This window comes from Hirundo rustica, chromosome 23, assembly GCF_015227805.2.
Source record: "Hirundo rustica isolate bHirRus1 chromosome 23, bHirRus1.pri.v3, whole genome shotgun sequence".
In the NCBI taxonomy this organism is placed as follows: Eukaryota; Metazoa; Chordata; class Aves; order Passeriformes; family Hirundinidae; genus Hirundo; species Hirundo rustica.
In genome coordinates, this window is record NC_053472.1 from 6,128,275 (window position 1) to 6,145,668 (window position 17,394).

Sequence of the window (17,394 nt, forward strand, 5' to 3'; positions counted from 1 at the left end):
AGCCTGGGGATCGGTGCTTCTCATGGACCAGGTATTTTTCAGCAATTGCAACCTAAAGCGTGCTGGGAATTTGCCAGCTCTAGGCAACGGAAAGCTCTCAGCACTCCAAAAATTCAAACCCAATCTGGTTCTAATTAAGCTTTTTTTTCAGAGAGACAGCAGCAAAATTATAAGTCTGAGAGAAGCTAAAGGGGAAGGAGGGGAAAATTTGGATTAGTCTAGGAAGAAACATTTTTGTTCTTTGCTGGTGAAGGCTGGAGCAGGAAGGTGTCACCATGCTGCGAGACTGGCAGCGCAAGGCAGAGGGACTTCTGCCAGGAATCAGGGAAATAACAGCCCAGGTTATTCAGCCTCGAGTCAGGAGAGAAAAGGTCATTTCTGCAGCCATTAGCAAAAAAAGAGCAAGAGAGAGGAAAGTGGTGGGGTTCTGGAACAATCCCTTCACTGGGGCCCCCACAACGCCACCTGCAGCAGGTGTCCTTTGTCAAGCTGCTCTGCAGAGCAGTTCCACCACTTGCACCTGGTTGTTCCTTCCGCCCCAGATTTTGCTCGGAAGGAGGCAGCACACCCAGGTTCACACAGCACCGCGGCCCCCAGCACAACAGAGATCCCTTCCCCATCACCCCGTCCCCAGAGACACCGCCTGATCTTTGCAGCCGCATCCCCTGAAGTGCCGCTGCACACGGAAGGCAGAGTCAGCACGCTCGGCCTCGGGGAGCTGCGGGTGGGAACCCAAACACACCGCGCAGAGCGGCCTGACCCCGTCACGTCAGTGCCACCAACGTGCCCGGGGGCTGTCAAACGGGGCGAATCCGTGGGGATTTGCCTCTCCCTCCCCAGCTCAGCATCGCTCGGCGAGTTCTGTGTGGAAGGAGGGTGAACGCTCGCGGCCCCGGCAGCGACGGGCACGGGGAAGACTTTCCCAAAGACAAAGCCAACAGCTCTCCCTCATCCCACCGAGCCCCGGGGCTGAGCCGCTGCTCTGGCCCTGCCCAGCACAGGCCGTTCCCTTGGCGCTCTGACAGGGAGCAGCTGCTGGAACGTGCACGCGGAGCTCCGGAGCGCCGCAAAGCGCTTCACACGCGAGCCCCGGCCACCACGGCCGCACCACCGGGGAGCGAGACGAAGCCCTTACGCGTTCTGTGGGGCAGGAAGCTCCTCGGGATCCACCAGGCTATCCAGGGCTCCCGCCTCAGGCTCCGCAGCCTCCGCCCCACCGGGATTTTCCGACCCGAAACGCTCCACTGGTGTCGCACAAGCACTGAGATCCCTCTCACTTGGCGGCACAAAAGAGGGGACAGAAGATGAGATCAGCTCAGGTCAGAGTCAAGCGGCTGCCGCGGGGGGACGAGGACGTGCAGGTGACACAGGTGGGCACCAAGCCATGCCTGCCAACAGGAGCCGCCTGGCCAACACGGGGGAACGCCGCAGGGAGGCTCCACAGCATCCCCACGGCTCACGGGGGACTAAAGGCAGCTGAGGATACAATGGATGCCAGCCCCAGAGCGCTGGATCCCTTCCCTGCGTTATCCCACTCCTTCCAGCCCCTTGGAGAACGTCCCCAAGGTGCGCCAGCCCTGTCAGCCATACTCACGCTGCTGTCCAAATTACAGACGGGAGTGCTGGCAGGCATGCTTGTATCTACAGCCCTACTCCATCTCAGAAGCACAGAGAGGAGAGACAAGGCAAGCACGAGCAGCTTCACAGGCAGAGAGAAAGAGAGGACGCTCAGCTGGGAAGCAGGAAGCAAGTGATAAGGAGACAATTCCTGCAGGCAGAACACGTTTTTGGAGACCCTCACACGAACAGCTCCTCCAAGAACGAGGCTGCAAATCCCACAAAGCCAGTCATTGACATGGACTGCAGCTTCTGCTCATGGATATTCCTGGCACGGGCAGCAGCTCCTCGGTTCCCAGCGTTCTGGAGAACGTGTAACTCTGCGTGGAGGCCGAGAGCTTTGACACAACTCATCTGGAAGTGCCAGGCTGGGGCTCTCCAAGGAGCAGGAGCTCGAGGGAGCACAGCACACTGCTCAGAACAGCATTCCAACTGCTCCAAACAATCCCCACAAAGAGGCTGAAAAGGGCTGCCCTGGACAGCCCAGTCCTGGTGGTAACTGGGCCGTGGAAGCCAACATTCCTCTTGGGATAACAGCTGGTGGTGTGTTCACCTACCAGCATACAAAACAGCTCAATGCCCACACCTGGTCAAGGTCAAGGAAGAAAACTGTTCCATCACAGCTGGAGAGAACTGTTCCATCACAGCTGGAGGGAACTGTTCCATCACAGCTGCAGAGAACTGTTCCCATCACAGCTGCAGAGAACTGTTCCATCACAGCTAAAGAGAACTGTTCCCACCACACCTGGACTCCCTGGCACTGGGAACAGACACCTGAGGGCCTCCAGCCACAGGCTCAGCCCAGCAGGGAGCTGGCAGCCGGGCACGGCTGTCACCAGGCAATGGCCAGTGGCCACAGCTGCGCTGTGTGACAGCCCAGGGCCCAGCACAGGGCTCAGAACATCCTGGCAGGAGCAGCGAGAGGGAGGCAGAGCCAGAGTCACAGCTGGGGCAGCCCCAGGGGAAGGACGGGCAGGCACCTTCACTGCCCACCCAGCCAGAAGCTGAAGCCTGCTGAGACAGGGCGGAGGAGGCAGCAGGAGAAGCGAGAGGTTTAGTGGGAAAGGCTCTGGGAGAGGCTGCAGCAGCTGGGGGAGCTGGACAGGGCACAGCTGGGCAGGCTGCAGTGAGCACAGCAGGGAGGGCAAGGCAGGAAAGGCAGCAGGAGCTGGAGCTGCCCACGGCCCCCCTGTGCCGCTGTCTGGACCGTACCTCTCAGCAGCTTCTGTTCTTTTCCCTTGCTCTTCCTCTGCACTGGCTTTGCTTTGGCTTTTTTCCTCTTCTCCCAGCTCCTGGGCCTGCAGGTAAAAGCAAACAGGGTGGAGTTTGTGGCTCCTTCACCACCAAAGACCTCAAAGGAGCTCTGCTGAATTCCACGGAATCAGCTGGGCCACATGGCAGCCACAGGCTGTTCCAGAACGTTGGACGTGCCAGGCTCCACTCCTGAGGGTATCCAAGGGTCTCCAGCCACCCCAGGAATCCTTCCAGAAGCACAGGGGGAGGCCTGGGAGCTCAGCTTCCTCAGGACAAAAGGTGAACTCCCTGCCAGCACTAAGAACTTGGGACACAGGTTTGGCTTTTCTTTCCTGAAGGTCATTTTACAACCCCAAGCCACACCGAACCCCCTGGAAAGCACGGGAGAGAAATCTCCTGAAAGAGAAAGGTCACACACACAAAGTGCTGTGGCAATGAAGCAAAGGATGCATTGTCTGGGACCAAAATTCACATCAGGACTCAGCCCTGCCTCCCATCCAGGTTCTAGGGCAGGGTGTGATGGGCTGCACAGAGTCACCAGTCCAGGGATTTCTGACTCCATCAGCAATCCAGGCCCCTTGGCAGCACACCGAGCATTCGCTTGGCTCACTTGTGGCATAGTGAATACTTGAAATGTGAAGAGAAAATATTTGAGTGTGAAATAGTCAGCTGCTCCTTTCCCCACCTGCCAGCTCCCAGATCCCTCTGTCCCTGCAGCAGGGACACCTGAGGAGGGGAAGGACTTCCCTCCACACCTGTCAGCCCCACAGGAAGCAGGGAGGGCCCATTCACAAATTTTTGGGGACGCCAGCGGGTGAGCTCAGCCCCTGCCCTGCAGGGCTGTGAGCCCAGCGGGGCCAAGACAAGGGGAATTAAACCCGCGGTAATTTATGCAAATGTTCAGCCGAGCAAACGGCAGAAGGATTCCCTGCAAGTGCTGTCACCTTCCATCACATCAGCCCGGGCAGGGCCCCCAGCCCCGGCCCCCTCCTGCCCCTGTAACTGATGACTGCAATTCCCCAGAACCGAGGAGCTCAGCAAATGTTTCCTCGCTCCAAATGGGCTCTGTCACCGCTGCCTGGGAACGGGAAGGAGGCAGACAAATGGGGAAGGAGATCCTCTTGGAAAGAGGGCAGCTGCTCACAGGGGAACTCCTCTGAGCTCATGCACAGGGTTCCTACTGCCCCTCTGCCCAACAGGGCAGGCCCTCCGAGGAATCGTGGCCTGCAGGAACCTCTGGAGATGTTTGGAAGGTGAAGACATCCCCCAATCTGCAGGGAACGAGGGCAGATTTTAAGCCTCGTCTGTGGAATTATAAATCCTTGCTCCTCCTGCTGCCCCAGGGTCCCCAGAACCCCAGGCAGCTCGGTTTTCCACCCAGCTGCATCCCCGGAGGACATTTCACGTGCTCAAGGCACAGAACCAGCTGTGTGAACGCAGGGATGACAGATAAGGGGCCACCCCCTCTCCCTGCACAGCCCAGCTCCCCAGGGACCACCCCACAGCAGCTCGGATCACTGCACCAAGCACTGGGAACACGTCTGCCTTTCTCCTGGGGGTCCCCAGGGAATGGGCACAGCCCCGAGGCTGCCACGGCTCCAGGAGCTTTTGGACAGCACTCTCAGGCACGGGGTGGGATTTTGGGGTGTCGGTGTGGGGCCAGGAGTTGGACTTCGATGATGTTTGTGGGCTCCTTCCAACTCGGGACATCCTGGGATTCCACAGAGGGAAGGGGAAAGGGGAAAGGGGAAAGGGGAAAGGGGAAAGGGGAAAGGGAAAGGGGAAAGGGGAAAGGGGAAAGGGGAAAGGGGAAAGGGGAAAGGGGAAAGGGAAAGGGGAAAGGGGAAAGGCAGCCTCCCCTCTCCCAGGTCCAGCAGGACACATCCCACACAGCCTCTGCAGCCACCACAGCTCCTGCCAAAAACACACCAACAAAACCCCTCCAATTCTGTGCTCACAGAGCCGCCAGAGGCACCTTTTATCTTGATTTTTTTTTTTTTTTTTTAAATTTAACCACAGAATATTTTGCCAAGAGATTCAAAGCAAGGCGAGCTCCTCGCGTGGCACACCCCTACAACCCCGAGCCGCTCCAGCCGAGCCTCTGCGCACAGACACAAAAGAGCAGCTGCAGTTCTGCAGGGAGCACCATTTCACACCCAGCTCTCCCCAAACGGGGCTGTAACAAACCCAGACGTGGCTGCTCCGAGCTGCATTTGCATGCACAGTGCCCGCGCGGCGGGGAGGGAGAGGGGGAGCGCAGCAGGCATATGTTTTGTTTTGCCTTCGCATCTGATTATGCTCATTATTAGGCACGAGAGGACAGGTGTACTCTCCAGACACAACCTCGCAAACAGCATCGCTCCTCTCTGCCGGGCAGGTGGGGAGTTTGCCACTCAGGGTCTCTCTCCTCCAGAGCAGCTGATCCGCTCACAGTCAGGGCAAGGCTGAGTAACCCCAGCTGGATCCTGGATCCTGCCTCCAGCCAGCACTGAGATGGAGCGGGAGGGCTCCGGAGGAACGCGGGGCTGAGCAAGACAGCTCAGACCTGTGCTGAGGAGACGAGGATAAACCAGAGGTGCACAGCAATCTTGGGGCAGCGCTGCCTGAGCAGAGCTGACACAGAGGCGTGCACACGTACACTCCATGTGCCACCGACTCACTGAAAGGAGCCCCCGTCCCCCCTGCATTAAAGCAGGCAAGACAACCAACTGCTTAAAAATAAGCTTCCCCCTGCCAAAATCTGTCAGAGGGAGTTAACCTCCTTTTCTTCCCATTGACTCTATCGTGTTCTGCCACACAAATCCTTCCCATCTGCTTAAGAGAAAGGAAAGGATGAATATACTCTCAAAAGAAGAAAGGAAAATAGACTCTGCTTCCTCCATTCCCCAGGAAAGCCATTTACTGGCTCTCCTGTCGGGGCAGGGAGCACCCAGGGGAGCCTGCCCGTGCACACCCCTCCAGCCACCTCTGCTCAGGGTTTATGTTCTTTGCGTAGCCACCTGCACCTGCTCTCTGCGGAAAAAACAATGCACTGGTGGTGCTGCTGTGACCCGTGGCACCTCACACCCCGCACACCCTGTTCACCTCCACGAAGCGTCCCACCACAGGACTCCACCTGCCTGGGCACAGCTCACCCTGCGCCCCCACGCTGCACTGACCTTGCACTCAGGGCTGTCCAAACCAGGAGACACATTCCCCGCATCCAGAACCTCCTCGGAGAGCTGGCCCTTGGAGTCCAAGCCCTAAAAAAGAAAGCAGAAAGGGTCGGTCTCTGACGAGCAGGCAGAGATCCTGGGACACCAATATCCCAACACGGCTCGGGATTCCCGCTCAGCACCCCACCCACAGCAGCTCAGCAGCATTTCCCTCCCTGTGGGACCAAGGGACATCAGTGCCACACAGGGAGGGCACTGTCACCCTCCCTTGCCACCGACCTGAGCAGGCGAGGGTGGCACGAGGAACACCCAAAGGGGGGCACATCCTCCCCTACTGCTCCCACTGGGATACTGCTGCACATTTCCAGGGATTCCTTTCCTCACAGCCCCTTCACCCTCCGAGACGATCCCCCCTCCTGGCAGCCTGGGGGGCCCTGCACACTCGTGCCACATGCCAGCAGCGCAGGCTGGGGCCGAGGCAGTAAATCAGTAAATAATGACATTCTCAGCCATTTGCTGGCCACGCTGCCTCTGCTCCCGCTGGCAGATGGCGACGGCAGCTTCCTGTGGAGATGAGGAGATGCTGATGGGCATCTCCCCCCTCTCTGCCGCGGGGACCCCGTGCAGGGGGGTGCCCAGGCACACACGCCCCCCTCAGCAAAAGCTGCTGAGCCCCTAAAGCACGATTCTTTTACAGCGCTTATTATTTTCCTTTCCGCAATTATCCAAGTACGCTCTCAGCTCTACGTGACCTACTTTTCCGGGGATATTTACCTCAGCCACGGCCCCGGCCCGCCAGGTGCAGGGTGGCACTGCTGGCCCGTGCCACACACAGCTGGGAGGGCACTGCCCCGTCCCAGAGGAACCTGGAGCTCACCCCCAAGGAGAAAGGAGCTTTTGGTGACTCACCACCTCACGGTCGGAGCTCTTGGAGACAGGCAAGTCCTGCTCACAGCTGCTGAGCCCGGATGCCTTCGAAAGCTGAGAGGAAAAGCACAACACAGCCTGAGCGTGTCCTACCCCTGCAGCTTCACCTGGGCATCGCCAGCACGGCAATCTGACAGCTACTGGCAACACAAGGCTGGCCTGTGTCTCTCAGGGAAGGAAAGGTGACTGAACACCGTGGGGAGGACACCAGGGACGCGTGAGCCACGGGACAAGCACCAAACACCACTTCACAGGAGGGCAGGAGGCAGGGCTGGGCAGGGCAAAGAAGTGCTCTTCAAACACCCCTGATAAAAGGTGCTTGCTTCCTCTCCATCTGCAGGGATCTCTGCAGCTCTCAGAGCTCCCAGCCCGCCACGCAGCTCAGCACCCGGCCCTAAAAACACTTTAAAATTGCACTCTGCTGTGCCTAAGTGCAGCGAGGGCTCCTGCATTCCCAGCCATTTGCAGCTGCAGGGAACTGCTGGATGGGAACAGCCTGTGGCCCTGCTGACTTCAGCAGAACAGCTCAGGTGCACAAAGCGCACAGATGAGTCCGGGAAAGCAACGCCCCCAGCTCCTCAGGACAGAGCGCGTTTTCCAGGCTCGGTTTTGTAGTTTATCGTTTCTTACAGACATTACGCATCAGTGAACTTGAGAAATCATCAAAATCAGCGGGAAGGCAGCCAGATTGGAGAGAGATCGTTCATCAGATCCCGTATTTGGCTCGGGTCCTGCTCTGGAACGTGAACACGAGCGGACAGCGCGTGTCCGGCAGCCCAGCTGCGGGGCCAGGCCACGGGCAGCGTGTGACACTCAGCCCCAGCCCCTGCTCCTGCAGCACGGCCAGCTCTCCTCCCAGAGTGGGAGGACTGGAAGGTTCTGTGCTCCCAGCTCCAGCTCCTGAGCCAGCCCCGAGGCTCCGTCCTTCCCCACTCCAACCTCGCGCCCTGCGCGGAGCCGCGAAGGCGGCGCCAGGCAGCTCCTCACACGTCTGCCCCGGCTCTGAGCAAGCTGAGAGAAACAACAGAAGGAGAGAAACAAAGCAGCACGGACAGCTGGGCTCGGCATGAGCTTCATTATCAACCCTGCTCGCCCAGGACAGACGGCAGCACTGGAAGCCGAGCGCGTCCCTCCTCCCAGACTCCACACACGCGGCGCAGTCGAGGGCTTTGCCTGTCGGTGGCTTCGGGCAGCGCTGGGTGCGCGCAGGAGGGAATGACCGCCCAGCTCAGCCCTGACAATGCCCAGAGCACTCATGCCCCCCCAGGAATAACTGCCCTGCTGACCAGGAAAGCGCCTGGACTGCCTTCCCAGAAAACCAGACAGTGCTCCAGGAGCTTTCCTGAGTCGGGGCCTGAGGAGACGACGGGAACAGCCAACACCAAAACCACGCAGGCGGGTCTCTTACTTTGCCATCATCCAGCCTGTCCTCTGATTTTGAATCAGCTGCTGCTTCTTCCCTCTCTTCATCCAGTACCTTTTCTGCACAGGACACGGTGTCGGCAGTGGCAGCCAGGCTGGCCAGCTCATCTGCCCCGGCCCCCGGAGAGGCGGCTCGGGGCTGCCCGGGAGAGCCGGGCACGTCCGGCCCCGCTGCGCTCCTTTCCCCCTCAGACTGCGGCAGCTCCTCCGCTGCAGAGGCGTCTCCTTCCGCCTCAGCATCTTCCTTGTCCCCAGCTTCATCCCCGGCGAGTTCCTGCTCCTGGTTCTGGGCAGACAGGCTGCTGTCAGCGTCTCCAGGGAGGATCTGAACCGGAGACGGAGGGCACGCGGCACCAGAATCCAAGGAAGACTCTGGCACTTCTTCAGGATGTCTCGATTTTAAAGACTCCTTCTAGGCAGCAAGTCAAACACAATTACAGACCCAATATTCTCTCTGGGGGATGCAGGAGTCAGGAACAGCACAGGCTCTCCTACAAGCAAGCAGCAAAATCACAAATCTTTGGGTGACTTCAAAACCTGTTTGACTTCTTTTCACACAGTCCCGTTCCAAGGCAAGGGACTCCATCGATCCATAATCTCATTCGTTTCTCGGGCTCTGACTTTTTTTGGTGTGTTGCTTTTTTATCCCCAGGTCTCAGTGGATAAGAGTGGCCGTGCAGGGCCACCAGCCCCTGCCAGCACCCGACGTGCCCCACAGCAGGCCCGTTTATGCTTCCAGGTTGGATCTGTTCAGTGGGAGACGGGAATTCCTAAGAGACCACGACGGGACATTTCACTTCTGCCGGCCATTTCAAGCAGAGCAGAGCAGGCAGGATCACCATCCCACCTCCCAGTGGGACAGACTGGAGGGTGGGCACCGACTGAAGCTCAGAAAGAGCCCGTGACTAACACAGCAGGCTGAGAGATGGGGGAAAAAAACCACCCCAAATTAAAACTTAGTCACCCAAAGGTTCAACTGCCTCTCCCAGCAGCGGGGAGGAGAGGGGAATAGCCCATGGAGAGGGGAATAGCCAGGAGAAGGCTCCCTCATCGGCATGCAAAAAGACCTGCTCGCACGTCCCACTTCCTCACTGTTTTATTAATGCCGTGGTGTCTTGTCAAACATTCCCTGCATCCTGTGCACGCCGTGTTCTGTACACTGAGCGCATATTTTAGCGGTGTATTTTTATCGGAGTGCCTCTGGAATGCTGTCAGCTCCCAGCCCGCGGCTGCAGCGCTCCGGGAGCACGTTCTGAGCGCGTCACTGCTCTGCCAGACCTCCCCAGCATCCAGCACGACAGAGAGGACAGAGGAGCCCAGCTCCAAAAATCCTGCAGCTCTGGGCCTCACCTGCAATCCCCTGGTCCTGACAGCTCCTGGACCCTGCCCAGCAGAGGTTCCCAGAGTCACCAACCAGCCACACGAGGCTCCTTGGGGACACCAGCACTCAGAGAAAGGTGGGCAAGGGCAACTTCTTCAGTCACCCTCGTGCTTCCCCTTTTATGGGGATTGGGGTGGCTGGAAAGTTTATGTTCCTTCTGGACAACCTGCTTCGGAGTTCTCCTGAGGACATCCCAGCAGGAGACCTGGCAGCGTCCAGGATATCCCAAACGAGGCCAAGCAGGATTCTGATGCCTGAACACAGGATCACACACGCACCAAAATGTATCAACGCACCAGCAGTGGTGTGCACACAAAAGGACTTCTCTCCAGGCAAGTTCACCTCAGCTACTAAAATATCCCAGAATAATCTCTTTGGCTGGCAGAGTCCTATTTTAATGGCAATTACAGGCAAAGCTTTTGTTAGCATCACACCTTGGCGATCACAACTGCAACTCTGCAGAAGAGGAAACTGTGCCAGTCAGACACAGGTGGAGGAGGAGGAGGGAGGTTTTTCCTCCTGCATCACCAGATTGTAGATTTTCTATGGATTTCAGAGCTGGACAAGCCAGTTGGGTTATAACTAGCTTTGGCTGATCTTTTCCCAAACTGTAACATTCCACCTGCCCTGAGTGGCACTAACGGATGGGAAACTCCTGCCTCTCAAATCACTGCTTCCAGCGATCAGCATCAAGCTTGAAGCAACGACAGAAAGAAGCCGAGCAGCTGCAGACACACAGCACAACACCACTGCATGCAAAGCACGGGGATGCCAGGGAGCCGCTGTCACCTCTCCCAGGCTGGCAGCTTCCTCCTCAGGGCTCCCATGGGGCTGGGGCGCAGCTTCAGCAGCATCAGCAGCACCAGCTGATGGGCTGCCACCGTCCTGCTGCTCCTCCTTGCTGTTCTCCTAGGCGGGGGGACACAGCCGCTCGCAGAATTCCCCACACCACTTCCCACCTGGGACGGGTCAGCACCCGCCACACACCCCTGGAGCAGAAAGCTCTCCAGCTGAACAGCTCTCCTGGCAGCTCACGGGCCCAGATTCCCACACACCAAGCTGTTGGATGCTTCACTGCTGCTTTTCCTGCTGGCCAGCTCCATGAACTCACTGCTCCTCCAGACTCTTCCCTGCGAGCCGCGTCTATGCCGCCTCCACTCCACCCCACGTCCTGGCTCAGCAAGTCACTAAAACCTCCTATTTCCTTTGAATGCAGGCGTTCAACCCTGACCACGGGCTACACGGAGCCAGTTCTTTCATTATTTCACCCATTACTGCTTAGATTTCCCCCTCAGGACTCGCTACACAAACCCTTGTCTCCCGTTTTGCAAGGAGGCTCGGGAGCAGGCTGAGGCTGGCTCCTAGGAACGCTTTTCTACTGCCATCTCATGGAACTACAAAGGAATTCCGCTTTCCAGGCAGGGCACTGCCGTCTCAGCGGGACTAGGCTATCACCGGCCCGCGTTAACAGCCCGGCTGCTGGGCAGCGATTGCCGTTCCACAACAGATTCCCGAAGCCCCAGCCATGGCCACTGAAATGCCAAGACAGCCCTTTGTTCCAGCGCACGTTAACATTTCAGCGAGGAATCGGGCCCCCAGGGGCGGCTCGTTGTCTGGGGATGAGAGAGTCAGGGCTCTTTGTCACATCCACTTTAGCATAAGCCTCTGCAGATCCTGCCCAGCACCGTGAATAGGTTCTCCGGCAAAGTGCTTTACAGCTTAATTTTCCTGTGCTGTGAAAAGGATAAGGGAAATACTCCAAAACACTTTAAAAGAAATTAATTTGCCTTTCAGATACTGGAACAGGATTTTCAAAGCGGTGAGAAAGGATTAATGTCAGCACAAACAGTCGGGCCAAATCACCAGAGCTGCTTACAACGCACTTCCCATTGTGCCCTTGTCATCTTAAGCCTGATCCCAGCTAAGGAAGCGCAGGGAAAGCACAGCACAGTCTGCACAAGGCCTTGGGTGCACTGAAGGCTCCGTGTCTCAGCCACGGGATTCATCAGCAGGGTGAGAAGAGAGAAAAACAGGTTTTGTGTTGCTGCAGAAAAGCGGCCACGTGCAGCCCACATGATTTTCCCTGTGGGACCACTGACAGCGCAAGAACTTCCTCTCCTCTCCTCGTCACCCTGGTTCTGCTGAGCTTTTTAAAGCCTTTTGATTGTTCATAAAATGGAGTCAGACTTTTTAGCTACTGTACAATATTAGGAGCAGTTTTCACTTTTTCTCACACATGTAACATAAACAAATCCTTTGTTTTTCACTCTCTGTCCTTTGTTTGCATATTTCTAACCTGAAAACAATTGTAACTGACAGTTGGTCTGGCCATTCGGCTGAGGGGTGAAAACTCCAGAAGGCAATCTTCCGCTAGACCCACAAATGTATAAAAAGTAAGAAATAAACAGGCAGAGGGTTCTCCTCCTGGGTTCTCGGCTTAGCTCTCTCGGAGGAACAACCCTGCCCTGCGAAATTTCTCGTCTACGCGTGATTGCTTTGCGTATCCCAGTCACATCTCCTCTCCTCTCCCAACACCATGCAGAATGGGAGTGCCTCTTCCTCACCGAGCCTTCCTCCCACTCCAGGTGCAGTGGCACCTCTGGCCCATGACCCTTTTGCTGCTGTTCCCTGGAAAAGCAGACTGCCCTTTGCCAGCTCCACCTACCTGGCTTTACTTTTCCTATCTGAGGATGAAGCAAAGCTCCAGCCCGTGCAAAGGTGTCTCCTCCAGTGCCAGCTGCCAAACCACAACCCCTCCAAGCACAAACCAGTGTCCCCCGTGGGCCACTTCTCACAGCCTCTGTCCATCCCTCTGCTCCAGGCTGCTCCTGCTGCTTCGTGGCACAGGACACTCATCCCTCTGGCACCATTCCTGCACTCCCATCCCCTGCCACAGCTCCTCTCCCACCCGGGCAGCCTCCCCTGCCCATCCCATCGCCGTGGCCTCACCTCAAAGTCAAAGCTGCCTGCCAGGGCTTCCACATCCAGGTACACATTTTTTGACAGTCTTGAGGTGCCAAGAAAACTCTGAAGGATTTAAAAAAAGGGCAAAAATGAGTTCTGATCTCTGCAGTGCCACAGGAGGGGCCCCTCAGCAGTGAAATTAGGCAGCAGAGCCACGGTAATGCACCTACAGCCAATTCACCTTGGGATGACACTGTGACAGATGTTGATTTACAGGGATTACCACGGGAAAATAGGATCAGACGCTTTTTGGGGACCAAACAGCACAAAGAAAAGAGAGCATGAATTAAAAGGGAAAAATGGAACAGCCATTGCCAGGGGGGCATCAGGAGGCTTCAGCACTCTGGTTACAGCGACAGCCAGGGCACACAAATACCTCATTTTCACTCTCTTCCTCTTCATTTCTCCATTTCTCTGGCACCGCCACCTTCAGGGAACTTTTCTCTTCACAGATCAAACCCAGCAGGTTCTTGGGGTGGCTGGTGGGCTTCAAGACCTCTGCAGGCTGTGAAGGCCAGAAGAAAGGGAAGCGAGAGGTCAGACAACAGGAAAGGGGAGACAGAGACCCACTGAGACAGGTCAGGGACGGGGCAGCTGCTGCCATCTGGGAGGGTGATCAGTTTCCTACCACTTAGCATGTTTGTTTATTTCTGAAGGTGTTTATGTCTGTGTTTTGCACATATTTTGCTTTGCCTTCCTTTGAAGGATCAATTTCTTACCAAGTTTTACTGACCTCCAGGTCGCTTTCTAGTAATAAACAAACAAAGCAATCAACATGGTTGCAAACCGTACATTCTTCAAGCCAGTAGCTCTTTTAATTTTTTTTCTCAGATAGAAGAGTGAAAATAGGTTATGAAATTGTATTATCTGTATTGTTTGTCATGCTTCATTCGGACACATGCTTTTTTTACCTCTGCAACATTTATTGAAACTTTTTTTTCAATCACAGTTATTGAAACAATTCTTTCAACCTGCTAAACACAGCAGAAGAAAGCTCAGCACTAATTCAGCTCTCCAGAAATAGAAGAAGAAAAGAAATACAGTTTCGTAACACACAAGAGTATTTCAAAACTGGCAGAAGATCACAAGCCCTGCCATTTCAGGGGTCCCCACGCCTGTGACCCTTGGCAGTGCGCTTCCCAGGGAAGAGGGAGCCTCACCAGAGTTCCTTCCTTGGGGATGAGGCTGGAGTCCACCACATTCCCCGGGTCCGGGTTCAGGGACCCACGAAGGGATGAAGACGGGGTGAGGCCACGGAGAGGAGAGAGGGTGCCCAGGGGAGGTTGGATGGGCGCCAGCTGGGAGCCTGGGGGCTGGAGAGGCACAGGGAGGTCACAGGCAGGACAGCAGAGGTGTGCAGCCCACACTCCTGACCCCACGCCCAGCGGGTGCCAGCACATGGGACAGGAAATGGGGTTTGATTCACTCGCACATTTTGCTTCCCAAATGCACATCTGAGCGGGTCCTGAATGCACCTCTCCCTCCCAGACACACACCAAGAGTGTGTGTTTACTACAGAGTGACTTACAGCCAAAACTCGAGGTGATGCTGTACTCAGGGCTCCCACCCAGCTGATTTAGTGCCCATCACCCGGGTCTGGGGTCACCTTGTGTGCTTGAAGCCACTCGTTCACCCTCTGCCCAGCCCTCCCCAGAAGCGCTGCAGGGCTGAGCCCACTCACAGGGAGTTTCTTCAGGAACTTCTTCTTGTCCTTCTTCTTCTCTTTCTTCTCCTTCTTTTCCTTCTTCTCTTTCTTCTCCTTCTTTTCCTTTTTCAAGATGCCCTGTGCCAGCAGCTTCTCCCTCTCCTGGATGACCAGCTGTTTGTAGTGCTCGTCGCAGGGGTGCTCCCACATGGAGACGCCGTTTTCAAAGTTGAAGTAATAGATGTCGCCGCCCCCAATATGCTGGCTGCACGGCAAAAACAGCAGGGAAAGGCGAAAGAGCACGTTAAAAATACAGCTGCACAGGCCAGAAGGTCTTTGCTGATGCTTTGAGCACCTGAAGCTCTGGGGAGAGGAGTGTGTTGTCTCCAGGAGGCCAAAAACGCAGCAGTGTGGGAAGCAGCTCTCCCAGGATGCTCGTATCCAGCTTCCCAAACAGTTTTTCCCCTTCTTCTGCCACCCCAAGAAGCCCTGAACTCCTGCTACCCCATGTAACCCTATTCTCTGCCAGCTGGAAGCCATTCCCCCTGCCCTGGCACTGGGAATGCCCCAGCAGCGGCTGCCAGAGCTCTCACCAGGCCTTCCACTGCGGGGGCAGCGGGGTCACCAGGCACTCCCTGGCCAGCCACAGCAGCTCCGACTCCTTGTCGGGGTCAATCCCGATTGTTGGCGCAAAACACCGGATTTCTGGGGAAACACAAGAGGAATCGGTGAGGTTGGTCTACCCAACAGAGCCACCCTCCTCGGCTAAAGCTGCCCAAAGCCACCAGCAAAGAGCTGTGTGACACCGCCAGGTGACACTCAGCTCTGCCTCCCGTGTACTCTACCCACTTCAGAAACCCAATTCCTGTTTTCTGAGCACACCTAGAAGTGACCTGCGTGCCTGAATTCCTTCTCCCAGCTCCTGGGAAGATGGGCCTCACCCACCTTGCTCCTCAGGAATGTAGGATTCATTGTCCTCTTCTGCCAGAACGAGCTGGTCCCCGATGCGGAAGGCTCCTGCCATGGATCCCGCACCTGGCAGCGGGGAGGAACCGGCACAGAGTCACAACTGCCCCCAGAAAAGACAACTCCTCGTCCCCAGCACATGGCAGAGCCCTTCCACTGCAGCACACACAGCAAAACCGAGTCAAAGAGCTTCCACACGCACTTCCAAGGGCTGTGGAAACAGGGAGCGGAGCTGAAGCAGCACAAAGTTATAATCAGATCCCCCAGGCTTTCCAGTTTCTACAGGGAAGATGCTTCAGGCACTTTTTAACCAGATAAGAAAAAATAAGCTGGAATGAGAAAGAGAAAAAAGAGAAAGCAAGCAACTTTGCCAAAGCATTGCTCCGTGATTTAACTCAGAGGCCACACCACAGCTGGGCCCTTCCAACCCACTCAGCATCAGAATTCACCCACCTCACCCCAAACATCCTCACCTGTGGCTCTGTGTGGCCACATTTGGCCAGCACAAGCACTGCAGGGCCACGACTGCTGCTCAAACACACGACTGAGTGCCAAGGTCAAACATTTCAGCCTGAACTCCCCAAATTCTCAGTGCAGAAAGCCTTCCTCTGCTTTCCTCGTGACACCCGGGGGGTTGTGGCACCTGCCAGGCACCTGCAGTGACACCCACCCGGAGCAGGGTCACCACCTGTGACACGGCCACCACCGCCCTCCTCACCTCCCCGCGTCCTCAGCCCGCTCTGTATTTATAACTCTTATGTAAAGGAAGTCTCAGAGGCAGCAACTAATCCTGGCAGTTCCCAGGAGATATTCTCAGGACACCCAAACCAAACCAGCATCACGGAGCTGGCACCGCTCCCCCTCCCAATATTCCCAGTCAGAGCATCTGGATGTGGGCAACTCGCTCGGGACCTTCTCTTCCTATTTTTCTCTCCCAAAATTGTCTCAGCCTCCTCCCCCATCCCTGGCGGTGGCACTGAGGGGTGAATTACGGCTCACTCCTCTCCCGGAGACTCTGCCTTGCTACACATGGGGAGACCTTAGTGCGAACTTTCAACACTTGAGGGGCAGCTACAATAGATGGGGACAAGGGAGAACGGCTTTAAACTAAAAGAGGAGGATTTAGGTGAGACCTGTGGAGGGAATTCTTTCCTGTGAGGAAAACCAGCGCCCTGGCACAGAGTGCCCAGAGGAGCTGTGGCTGCCCCATCCCTGGGAGTGTTCAAGGCCAGGTTGGATGGGGCTTGGAGCAGCCTGGGATAGAGGAAGGCGCCCATGCCCATGCCAAGGGGGTGGCACTGGATGATTTTCAGGTCCCTTCCAACCCAAAATACCGTTCCACAGCTCTATGCAAAGAGAACCGAAGCCTCACTGCAACCGCCGCCGCGCCAGCCTGGAGCCACGGAATAAGCGCGGCTGGCAAGGAGTCGCTAATAGGGTATTTTTAAAAAACGGGGGGAAAAAAAAAAGCCGTTTTCGCCCTTATCACGACAGCACCCACGCGACACACGCACAGCCAGGACACAGACAACGGTGGGGGCGGGAGGCCGGAACCGCGCGGCGCGGAGCCGATCCCCGCAGCCTCCGCTCACCGAGAGGAGCCTCCCCGGGCCCGGGCCGCAGCCCGGTGCCGCCGCCCGGTGCCGCCGTGGGACCCTCCCCGCCGCCGCTCACCGTGGCGCCGGCCGCGGCGCCGGTTCCGCCCGTTGCCCGGCGCGCGGGAGCCGCCGCCGCCGCCGGCCGGGTCCCGCCCCCTCCCCGCCATTGGCCGGCGGGGCGATTCGCGGCACCCGATTGGCGGCCGGGGAGGCGGGATGAGTGACGTCACCGAGCCGGGCCGCCGGGGACGTTGTCGTTGCCATGGCGACGCGTGGGCGCCGCCCGCGGCGCGTCCCGGTGCGTCCCGGCGGGGCGGGAGCGGGCGGGACAGCGGGACGGGGACGGGCGGGGGGACCGGGAAAGGGCCGGGGGCGCCGGGCAGGGCCGGGGCGGGTCTCTCGGTGAGCGCTTCCGCCGGCGGGCGGGCTTTCCGGGGCGGGTCCGCGCGCTCCGCCATGCCCACC

At 57.2% G+C, this 17,394-nt stretch overlaps 1 protein-coding gene across 6 annotated transcripts in view; it reads right to left on the reverse strand.

Annotated features, from left to right (window-relative positions):
* Positions 1-16,987, reverse strand: part of CEP164 (centrosomal protein 164) — a 28,713-nt gene extending 11,726 nt beyond the window's left edge. The window contains exons 1-14 of one of the 6 annotated variants that reach the window (XM_040085266.2): positions 16,924-16,972; positions 15,805-15,985; positions 15,311-15,400; positions 14,959-15,070; positions 14,402-14,630; positions 13,881-14,033; positions 13,097-13,225; positions 12,706-12,783; positions 10,546-10,665; positions 8,362-8,784; positions 6,936-7,007; positions 6,030-6,113; positions 2,830-2,915; positions 1,136-1,276 (exon numbers count right to left, since the gene is read on the reverse strand). In XM_040085266.2, the coding sequence (XP_039941200.1) occupies positions 1,136-1,276; positions 2,830-2,915; positions 6,030-6,113; positions 6,936-7,007; positions 8,362-8,784; positions 10,546-10,665; positions 12,706-12,783; positions 13,097-13,225; positions 13,881-14,033; positions 14,402-14,630; positions 14,959-15,070; positions 15,311-15,400; positions 15,805-15,826 (1,739 nt within the window). In that variant the 5' untranslated portion in view covers positions 15,827-15,985; positions 16,924-16,972. Of the gene's footprint in view, positions 1-1,135; positions 1,277-2,829; positions 2,916-6,029; positions 6,114-6,935; positions 7,008-8,361; positions 8,788-10,545; positions 10,666-12,705; positions 12,784-13,096; positions 13,226-13,880; positions 14,034-14,401; positions 14,631-14,958; positions 15,071-15,310; positions 15,401-15,533; positions 15,648-15,804; positions 15,986-16,923 lie in introns of those variants that run through there. The other 5 variants (XM_040085264.2, XM_058423407.1, XM_040085269.2 and 2 more) reach the window with 5 other exon arrangements.
* Between the last annotated feature and the right edge of the window lie 407 nt (positions 16,988-17,394).